General features: G+C 31.5%; 2 protein-coding genes across 2 annotated transcripts in view; one reads left to right on the top strand and one right to left on the bottom strand.

Moving 5' to 3' along the window:
* LOC122510006 (A-kinase anchor protein 200) overlaps window positions 1–12,011 on the top strand; it is a 418,778-nt gene that overhangs the window by 150,285 nt on the left and 256,482 nt on the right. The window lies entirely within an intron of this gene.
* The window catches only part of LOC122509980 (zinc finger MYM-type protein 1-like), a 76,933-nt gene continuing 71,153 nt past the window's right edge, over window positions 6,232–12,011 (bottom strand). The window contains exon 3 of the mRNA XM_043624344.1: window positions 6,232–6,319. Within this exon, the coding sequence (XP_043480279.1) occupies window positions 6,232–6,319 (88 nt within the window). The remainder of the gene's footprint in view (window positions 6,320–12,011) is intronic.

Below are 12,011 nucleotides of genomic sequence, written 5' to 3'. Positions count from 1 at the left end.
TAGTTACTCTCAGTCCTTCATTCGTACCGTTTGTAAGAATATCTGATGGTACTAAAATTCCGCTAATGAGTTTTTGCTCCCAAGCGTCAAGCCATACCAAAAACTCCTCCAGTACAGTAAAATCCCTGCATCCAACCGTCAGTCCATTTTTAGTTCGATTCAGGGCATCGAAAAGATCATTAAATTTAAGGCAAAATTCTGCGGTTGTTTCGCAGTTGCCAAAGTCTGACGGATAAAAAGATTTTGCTTTCAAAAGACCCGTGGCCATGGATTTACTTAACACCTAGACAATAAAATTAATCATTAGTTTTCTTAGAATAGTGCTAAAGTATATTTATTTTAAAGTTTACATTAAATAATAATAACTTTACCTGCACTGCTAAGCTTACACGCATTTTTAACATGGAATTTAATTGTAAATGACTTGGAGTAATTTTAGGGCACCACTTTCCCGTGATATTATACCGATCTTGATCGTATAATTTTGTAAAATACTCCCACTTCACAAGACTGTTGTTTGCATCCAACTACAAAAAAAAATTTTATTCATAAAGAATTTAAAAAAATATATATTACATTATTATTATATATATATATAATTTATTTACTTTTAATTCCTTTTTATCGTGCAAACGATTCCTGACACATTTTATCAGATGTGGAGTGTCTGAAAAAACGTAGATTTTTCGATTTAGCATAGTTGGATGAGGGAACCAATTCTGAACATCGTTTATTTTTCCTGAGATACCCATCTCCTTCCAAAATTTTCTGTTTGGTGCAGACCCGTCAGAAACAACTCCATGTATTATTGCTCCTGCTTTTTCTAAAACAGAAATTGCTTGGATGACTAACTTAGCTATTGTAATGCCGCAAGCTGGTCCTTTAGACACGCAAACAGCAACTGGCTGTACAAATGACCCCTGGAGTGGTTGGAACATAAATACGAGGCCGTGGTCGGCTTTTTCGCTGACATTTATGTCCTTATTGTCCCCGTAATCCGTTAATCCTAAAATTTTCATTGTTTTATGATCCAATCGGACTTCCTTTCTTGTAGCAATTTCATCAAACGATAACAGTCCATGACGATAAATATCCGGTTTATTGGCGAACGATTTAGAAAATAATTTTAAAAAGTTGTCATCAAATCGACACGGTGTGTCCATTAATGACAGATACCTAAATCAAGAAATACAGAAATTTTATTTTATTATCTTTATTTACTATTTTTTTTACATTGTTATTTTTATTATTTTAATTTTATTTATTGATCTTTTACTGTTTCTTTTATTTATTATTTTTATTCTTTTATTTTATTACTTTATTAATTTATTAAAATTTATTATATTATTTATTTTTTATAAATCCAACTAAAAAAAGAAAAATAGGTAAAAGCTTGTAATCTCTGCAATAAATAAAATATACAAATAAATAATGAGATAATTATTATTAAATAAATTACCTTCTTATTGTGCTTGTGCATGGTAATGGTAAAATTGAATTTTCTCGTAGAAGACGATAAGCTGCTGGTGAACGCATATGGAACAGCAAGCAAAGAAGTATCCAATCTTCAGAATACCTCCGTCCTTTAGTGCTCTTGCACTTGGAAGCATTTAAAATTTCAGATATTACTGTGCGTTCATTTTTGTGTATTTTTAAATTTGACAATTTATTAGACAAATTTTTGTCGTCAAAATTAGCCATTTGGTCTTGAAGTTTACCAAGCTCATGTTTATAATGATTGTACAGACTTTCAAAATGAATCTTCTGTTGTCTGACATTTTTACACTTTTTCTTTAGTTTCTCGAGCTTCATTTTGTTATTAGGACTTAAATTAAGCAAAATGCGTTTATATTCTCCCCTTTTCTTAAGACGAAGGGCTTTATTTGTCAACGCTTTTCTGCCAGTTTTGCAGCTTTGACAGCGAAGAAATTTCCCAGGTTTTTCAGATTTCGGAACAATAAGGGAACATTTCCCATGTCGCAAACGACCTTCAGAATCATGAAATGCAAATGAACTTTCAAAATTTTTTTTCGAACTCGGGGAAGCACAACCTATACAAATTTGAGCTTCGTCTAGACGATTTACGAGATTTTCGATTTCTTCAGTAGAAGATACATATTCGTTTTCAAAATCGATTGATTTTAAATCTAAATTTGTTCCCATTGTCTTTACCTCTACACCTAAGTCTTGATAGATAATTAATTGTCTTGAAGAAACAAATAATAATTTATTATCGACTCTACGTGTTATTACTCTTGTTAACTCGATTGCCTCGAAGTGTCCTTCATTTGACTGTCTTCGATTCCACGATACTGGAATAATCAAACTGTCCTTGTTTTGAAAAATAAAGTTAAAAAGAGCTTCACGCTCTTTTTTATTTTCGTGTTGATCAAAATCTACTGGTGAGTCGGTTTCTAAAATTTTATTTTCTAAATTGTTTGAATTATTAACATTTTGTGGGATATTATTATTCTCAAAATCATTAGCAATCTGCGGAATCTGATGTTCAATGCTGTCGAAAATTTTTCTCCTCTTCGAGTTGTTACTTTCAACGATTAAATTTCGTTTTTTTGGAGATTTTCTTTTTTTTGTATTTTTGGATAAGTAAGAAGGACAGTTTGGAAAAATGCCAGGAATTCTGCCCGGCTTCAAATATGGTCTTCTTAAATCCTCCTGCAAATAATATCAAATTTTCAAAAAATTGTATTTAAAGTATTTCAAATCACATTTTATTAAAATGAGTCAAATAAATTCACATCTTTTAAAATAGAAACGCACAATTCGATACTATTTTTATTAAAAACAGATATTTATAATTATATCAACACAGTTACAAATTAACATAAGATTTTATATATTTTGATTATTTCTTGCGTTAACATTTCCGTACAAACTACTTTTTTTAAATCAAATTTTCAATACAAAGTCTGAAATAATCTAAGTAACCAAATATAATTAAGAAATAAACAATATCTACGATATTAATTTCTTGAAAATTTAAATTTAATCTTTACCTAAATAAATACATACAAATAATATAAACAGACTTACAGACGCAATGACCTTCCCTGATGGATCCTTCACTTCCTTCTTCCAAACAACATCTTCTGGAAGAAAATGTTTGTGACAGACTACTTGTCCAGGTTTCACTACGAAATCTTTCCTCGGTATTGCCGATTGCCACTGTTTAATTAATTCTGTACTTTTCGGTACAGATAATAAAGTCACCTTTTCCTTGCAACTCGAGTAACCAGAGTTACAATTAGGCACTATACATTTACTGTTTGTCATATTTCAGCACGAAGAAATAAGTCCACTCAACGAAAGTATAATATCATAAACACAAAAATTATTTCCACTTCGAAGTCACATTATTTTACTTTTAAAATCAAAATGATCAAAATCATTGTTTTGAATCGACCGTTTCGACTATACACATGTGAATAGAACACAGCAAAACATAAGGAGTAACGAAAGTGGCGCCACCACAAACTTTTAGTTTCAGTGGCATCACTAAGAGCAGACTGATTTTCTATGAGTAATATAGGTCTGGTTTCATCTGCCTTTCTGGATGCCAAAAAAGCAGGTTTGATATTAGAGGATCAGGCTAGCTTTGTCACTGACAAATGCAAGATTAGTCGGGCAAAAAAAAGTGTTGGAGTTAAGCTCCAAAACACCAAAAGTATTGACTCTGTATACGGGCTGTATTTTGACGGCCGCAAAGACAATACACTCACACAAGTCCGCGAAGGAGAAAAGTACTACCGCGACACTGTTAAAGAGGAACATATTTCTCTTATAGCGGAACCTGGTTCTCATTACTTTGGCCACGTCACCTCTCCTTCCGGGTCAGCTGAGGATGAGATGCAAGCTATATGGCAACATTTACAAGACAATTCAGTAGATGTGGAACATCTAGAAGTTGTCGGTGCTGATGGCACCAACACGAACACAGGTTGGAAAGGTGGAATCATTCGGAAACTAGAAGAGAAAATAGGTAGGCCATTACAGTGGGTTGTTTGTCTTCTACATTTCAACGAACTTCCATATCGTGCTCTTTTCGAACACATAGATGGTGTCTCAAAGAGTCCAAATACATTCTCTGGCGACATAGGTAAACTGCTCCCTGATTGTGAGAAGTTGCCTGTTGTCAAATTTGAAAGTTTTCCATCATGCCAATTACCTTCTGAGGTTATTAATCCGACCCAACTTAGCACAGATCAAGCTTATCTCTACAAAATATCAGAAGCTGTTATTTTCGGTCAATGCTCTTCAGAATTAGCGTCGATGCAGCCAGGTAACATGTGTAAATCTCGCTGGCTCACCTGTGCAAATAGAGTTCTGAGATTATACATTTCTACTGACAAACCAACAAAGGAAATACAAATTTTGGTCAAGTACATACTTACAGTTTACTCACCTTTGTGGTTCTCAATAAGATTTCACAGTTCAATCAAAGATGGCTCGCGGCATCTCTATGCTGCAATTCAAAGGTCGAGATACTTACCTGCTAAACTGCGCAAGGTTGTCGATTCATCCATTCAACAGAATGCTTTCTTTGCTCTTCCAGAAAACATTCTACTTAGTATGATGACTGACGAACGGATAGAAGTCAGAAAGTTGGCCCTTGACCGTCTTCTGTCAGCCAGAGAAGCAGAGACTGACACTGTAAATGGATGGGTTAGACAGGGGTCTAGCGTCCGGGAAAAACGGGAAAACCGGGAATTTGCCGGGAATTTAGTTCGACCGGGAAAAACCCGGGAATTGAAAAAAATATCCGGGAATTTTTGGAAAGTTTCGCTAATTCATTAAAATCTATAAAAAAAATTCAATTTAAGATATAGTTCTCTGGCAGCTACTCTTTTAAAAATTAATTTTCGATAGATTTTCTTCATATTTTGAGAAAATATTTTTTCGGGTACCCTTTAAATGTGGTAAAAATTTCAAAACCTTTTGCCATGTCAAAAAACGAGATATTGTGGTTGACATTTTTTATTTTTAACATAATCGCATGGAAAAGTAAAAGTTTGAACTTGAATAAGTCAAAATTTAGCATCGCAAAGGGTTTTGAAATTTTTACCACATTTAAAGGGCACCCGAAGAAACATTTTTCCTCAAAATTTGAAGAAAATAAATTTTTACAAGTGTATAGAAGCCGGAGAACTACCTTCAGTCTTATATTTTTCAAAAATTTTAAAAAGATATATTATAGGTAATAGTCAATTTCACGTTAAATTTCAGTTCACATTTTCAATTAGGATGAAAATATATTATTGTAAATCTATTTTTTCATTTTTTATAGGTAACGAAATGTTTGGATTTTTAAAAGTAGACTTGTTTTCAATTATCTACAACTCTAAAACTATTGAATTTAGAAAACTTAAATTGAAAGTTTAAATATAAATCCTAATGTTTTTAACTTATTGCAGTTGAACCTCAGTGACTTTTAATGTAAATATCTAAAAGAATACATAAATGCCATTGGATGTTGCAAAATAATTCCGAAACGATCATTTATATAAACGAAAATAATTGCAATTTCTATTATTCGAACTTTTGATTATCTGAACCAAATCCTGCCTGAATTAGTTCGGATAATTCAGTTTTCACTGTATTTAAAAAATTATGAAATTTTAATCGTATATAGTCATTAATGTCTTAAAAATAAATCCGGGAATAATTTAGTTTTAGGTCCGGGAAATCCGGGATTTTGCCGGGAATTTGAAAATCATAATTCGCTAGACACCCTGGTTAGATGTAATAAAGTGCCAAAGCTGAATTTCAAAGCTAATAATTATTACGATATGATTAACTGGAAGACTATTACCTTGACTGTACGACCAGTTCTTCGTTCAGTTTCTAACGAAGAACTCATAAAAGGGTTGTCGGGAGACACTGCAGAAATATGGAAATTTAGTGAATTCCCCTCTCACACCGTGGCAGTCGAGAGAACCGTCAAACTGGTGACGGGGGCATCTTCTAAAGTTATTGGCCCCCAGTCTCGTGATCGTTTTATACGCTCTACACTGAAATCTAGGCAACAACTGACAAAGTTTAGTACAAAATCTGATTTTATCAATAAATTTGATACAGATTCAGACTAAAACAAGCCTGACATATGGTTGGTTGGTTGGGTTGGGCTTGGGAGGAACCCGAAGAGCAGCCACCTCCACGTGGTGGGTTCTGGGTAACCACTAACCAACACAGGTTAGCTGAGAGCTGCAACAATTTTCACCTTGCGCTGCGGCGCGCCGCCTTTTTGCTCGCATCTCGGGAATGGTTCGTCCTAAGGCCATGATCACATATACCATTTCGGTAGCTAATGATGCGACAAACAACTTTTGTTTTGAACATTTTGCCATGAGAGGCGTATTTCAGGCGCTAGGTAGTCAATTTCACGATTTTAGGCGAATTTCCGAAAATTCAAGGTCGGAGTTGGGGTTGAAGATGCAGTCCGATCTCAAAATGAAAAATTGCATTGGAATCAGGAAGTACTAAGGCAACTTTTCCGCACTATTAGAAATCCCGAATCGAAAAAAGTCCGAAATCGACCCACCCTACATGTATGGCAGAATATGTAGAGCCCACGTAGCAGAAGTGCATATGTTTTACGTAGGCCACGCTATATAGAATCTACGTAGTATTTTTCTGTAATATTTACATAGGCCTGACTATGTAGAATGTAAATAGAAATTTTGAATGTAGTCTATGTATAGGCCAACTGTTATAAGATCTATGTAGTGCTAATAAGTACTTTCTACATAGATTTATAATCACACAAGATATATATAAATAAATTCGAAATTCTATAATTTTATTAGATAGTAATTGTTGACAAAAAATTCTAAACTGCAATGTTTTCTTTGCAAAAATTAGGAAATTGTATTTTTATGAATTTATCACTTGGTAAAAATTACACAATTTAAATTAGAAGGAAATTAAGTAGGGATTTATATTTAATCTAGTTTTGGTTTTCACATTACATGCGGGAATTTAATTAATGTAGTTCTAATAAACAAACAAACTACGGAATAAAATTAAGACATGATATTCAATTATATATAAGTATATTTAGATTCATTCCGTTTTAGTTATTCAGTCTACTATTCCTTTACAATTGTAATTATAAATTAAATAAGTAGTTATTATATTCAATTTAATTATAATTATTTCATACACATAAATTTTCTTAATTTATTGAATAAATGAAATTAATAATTTCCACAAAATATAATTAATATATATATATATCAGTCCTTTAAAGCTTTTTATCACACAAGAACACTTAAACAATTCACTTTACTATTTATTCACTTTATAATTCACTTTTCACATATCCATTTTAATGCGAAAAAAAATTCTGCTTACGAAAAAATATTAACTTCAAAATAATATTGTCACACACGGTTTTAGACTCTTTGTGACGAATGCTAAAGAGCAACTGACGCTCGAAAGACCTTCGGAAAAAGATTTGAAGTTCCTGAACATTTGCCCTGTATATTTCTATCTGAAAAATTTCTATGTTTTTGTCTAAGTAAATCTATAAGAAAAAAAGAGAACTGGAAAAGCTATAAAAAGACCCTCTTACAATGAGGAACCTTTAGAGATGGTCAACCAAAACAAACCAGATGTGACAAACACTTGAAAATAAGAAAATACTTTAAATATTTTATATATTTTGCCTTTAGAGAAGAAGTATTTACCATTTACAATAAAATTTACAAATGTAATTTTTTATTTGTTTACAATATAATTGTTATTATTTAGGATTATGGGTATAAAATAGAATAAGAAACAATATTATATTTTAACTTCTGCTTTTATTAAATACGCACTTGGAAGATGCATGTAATCTTTACTCTTTGCCTGATCAATTAAGACTAAAATGGAAATCACAGAACCAGAGAAAACTGACTCACATAAGCCTAATACTTCTGCAATAGTCTTTGTTCAAAAATGGTTTACAAAATTTGATAGCCGTCCGCCGTCCTGTCATCTCAATATATAAACAGTTTAAAAGAAAAACTTATACGATCTTATATTACATTTCTAAGAAAGAATGATTTTTTATAAATAATTATTTTATAAAAACTAACAGTTATTTTTAAATAAATTGAAATTTTTAGAATAAAACTGCTGATCTAGTTATAAAAATATTTCTAACTTTTTGACAGTCAAAATTTTGTAATAAAATTTAGGATAAAAATATCTTTCATTAACAGACAAATAGCTTGTTTTATTTTATTTTCAATCATTATTTTCATTTAAAAGTCTTTGTATATCCTATATAAATATTACATCTGTAGACCTACATAGAAAGGCCTGCTCATAACTTATCTCGATATTACGTCGACTGTCCTGTATATTTCCTACATATAAATGCAGATGAAGATCCTACCTAGATTTAAAAATTAAATGCCTACATAGAAAAGCCTATTCAAAACTTACCTCGCCATTACGTTAGATGGCCTATATATTTCCTATGTACAAATACTAATGTAGATCCTACATAAATTTCATGTATATGGGCCTACATAGAAAGACCTACTAAAAACTTACCTTAATACTACGTTGGGTGGCCTACATCTTTCCTATTTACAAATTCTAATGTAGATCCTACATAATTTTCATGTACACTGGGGTCAAAAAGTTTCAGTACATTTGTACTGATTACTGTTAAGTGCTCGCTTCACTTAAAATTCAAATATTTCTGTAAAAATAGATGTAAGAGCTATCAAAGTAGGATCATTTTAAAGTTCAATAAATTTAGAGTCAAATAGGATAAGATATAACCAATTTAGTAGTGTAAATATTAAAAATATAATTCTTTAAAGTTAGAGATTTTTTGTGAAAATTGCGATTTTGAAATCTGAAATTCAAGCGTACGCCAATTGAAGAAAAATTTTTTTTAAGTTTTGATAGTTGCACAATAAAAAGTACAAATTTAATTCTTTAATTCTAGACCAAAATCATTCACATATATTAAGTATTTTCTTCAAATTCTATAAAAATAATATCTCTTGCTCTAAATTTTTCGAAGAATATAAATTGCAAATTCGTCGTTTTCATTCACTTCTTCTATCAAATAACCACACTTTTGAAAAATATTGAACCTCTTCATCTTAGAAAATTTAAGATATTTACATGAAATTTATCCTTCTTCTTATAGTTTTATAAATTTTAACTCTACCATTATTCCTTATTTTCTTTCCAGGTGACTATTTTTTATTTTACAATAACAAAAAGGTGCATATTTTTCAAAAGTGTGGTTAATTTATAAAACAAGTGAACGGAAACGACGAATTTGCAATTAACATTCTTTGAAAAATTTCGAGAGCAAGGGAAGTTATTTTCATAGAATTTGAAAAAAATACTTAATATATGTGAATTATTTTGGTCTAGAATTAAAGAATGGAATTTATACTTGATATTGTGCAACTATCAAATCTTAAAAAATTTTTTCTTCAATTGGCGTGCGCTTGAATTCCAGATTTCAAAATCGCAATTTTCACAAAAAATCTCTAACTTTAAAGAATTATATTTTTAATATTTACACTATTAAATTGGTTATATCTTAGCCTATTTGACTCTAAATTTATTGAACATTTTTTCTTACATCCATTTTTACAGAAATATTTAAATTTTAAGTGAAGCGAGCATTTAAAAGTAATCAGTACAAATGTACTGAAACTTTTTGACCCCAGTGTATATGGACCTACATAGAAAGACCTACCAATAACTTACCTCAATACTACGTTGGGTAGCCTATATCTTTCCTATGTACAAATACTAATGTAGATCCTACATAAATTTCATGTATATGGGCCTACATAGAAAGTCCTACCAAAAACTTACGTCAATACTATGTTGGGTGGCCTATATCTGTCAGACATAAGAATACCGATGTAGATCCTACATAAATACAACAATTATAGGCCTACATAGAAAGACCTGCCCAAATATCACCTCAATGCTACGTTGGGCGACCTATATCTGTTAGACATAGGAATGTCGATGTAGATCTTACCTAGATTCAGAAACTGCAGGCCTACATAGATATGTCTACACAAAACCTATGTCGACACTACATTGTGAGGCCTACATCAATTGACTATAGAAAGGCCTACGTATATCCTACATAGATACTACATCTTATAGGCCTTCATAGGGAAATCTACGTACACTCTACATAGAATGTACATAAATTGGCCTACATAGAAGGCCTATTTTAATCCTACACAAACACTACGTAGTAAATACATAGGCCGTACTATTTTTTTACTCGGGTTGTAATTTGATAGTGTTTAGGGTCCTAAATAAGTGTGCCAAAAAGTTTTACAAAATTTTTAATATTTTGCAAGATATTTGCAAGGGAGCGTTCATAAACCCAGTAAAAAAATTCGATACACGGACTGCGGAGTTCGTATACGAGCCCGGTAGCTCGTATGAAAAATATGAGAAATCTCTCATACGAGCCTTTTCCGTAATGAGAAGTGTATAGATGCTTGTATACGAGGTGACTTTTAAAGCATTTTTATTAATGTAACACTATTTTAAAGTAAATGTAGATAATAGAAATGAATTATCTGATCTAAAACAAAGCTAAATTCATGAGGGAAATGAAGTTTTAAGAAAAAAAGAATAATTTTGTTCAAAAAATTTATTCACACTGAAAAAAGGTTAGAATTTGATAATTCCTTGTTACTCTTACTTACCGACATTAGATATTTCTCGGATGCGGTAAGCACGATTTTGTATTAAATTTAATTATTTTATATAAGAACATTTAATAATAATATATTATTAATTAGTAATGAAGAAAAACTTATTTATTCTACCGCTAATACAAAATCGTGCTTACCGCATCCGAGAAATATCTAATGTCGGTAAGTAAGAGAAACAAGGAATTATCAAATTCTAACCTTTTTTCAGTGTGAATAAATTTTTTGAACAAAATTATTCTTTTTTTCTTAAAACTTTATTTCCCTTATGAATTTAGCTTTGTTTTAGATGAGAAAATTCATTTCTATTATCTACATTTACTTAAAAATAGTGTTACATTAATAAAAATGCTTTAAAAGTCACCTCGTATACAAGCATCTATACACTTCTCATTACGGAAAAGGCTCGTATGAGAGATTTCTCATATTTTTCATACGAGCTACCGAGCTCGTATACGAACTCCGCGGTCCGTGTATCGAATTTTTTTTACTGGGAATGATGTCACGTTTTTTGAGGGGAGGGTGAAGGGTCTCTACTAAACGTGACACAATGTATTTTTACATGTGAAATTGCATGAAATTTGTTTGACAGGGGGAGGGGGGGGGGTATAAAATCCCGAAAAATTGCGTGACATCATTTGTGAACGCTCGTCAATCAAATAATTTCAACACTTTTTTTTCAGGAATTTTTATCTCGTAAACTATATAAAAATGCTGTTTTATTAATTTTTTGAGAAATGTTGTTTTGAAATTTTTACTACACTATTCTTACGCACGTCACCGTCACCAATGTTGTTACAATATACACTACCGTCCACGAGTATCGACGATTACATTCGACTCTATGAAAAAACATGCCATCACTTTTTCAATCATATCTCGGAAATAAAAGGAGATACAAAAAAAACTTTAATACGGTTAGAAAGCTGATTAAATTTTGCGTAAAACAATCCATCTTTGAAGTCATTTCGTTAACTATTTGTGGAGTTGTAGAGTGAGAGAGAAATAAAAAAAATGATGAAATTTTCTCATTTTTGTCTCTTGATTTCAACTTTTTCAAAAATCTAGAAAAATTTAGATAAAATTTTTCTAAAAACACAGAAATCTTCGTTAGAATTTCAGCTTTAAAATATGCCTTTGAAAATTAAAAAAGGTTAATCCGTCTTCGATATATCCTTACAAATGTGAAGCCGTATTTCGACCGATTGTTGCATTGAAATTCAACTGAGACGACTCGATTCTGGCTTCGCGCGGCAGCAAATGAGAGAGAAAACAGGGACGAATTCATGC

The sequence above is a fragment of the Leptopilina heterotoma genome, unplaced genomic scaffold (genome assembly GCF_015476425.1).
Source record: "Leptopilina heterotoma isolate Lh14 unplaced genomic scaffold, ASM1547642v1 Lhet_65, whole genome shotgun sequence".
Classification (NCBI taxonomy): domain Eukaryota; kingdom Metazoa; phylum Arthropoda; class Insecta; order Hymenoptera; family Figitidae; genus Leptopilina; species Leptopilina heterotoma.
This window is presented reverse-complemented; position numbering and strand designations above follow the sequence as displayed.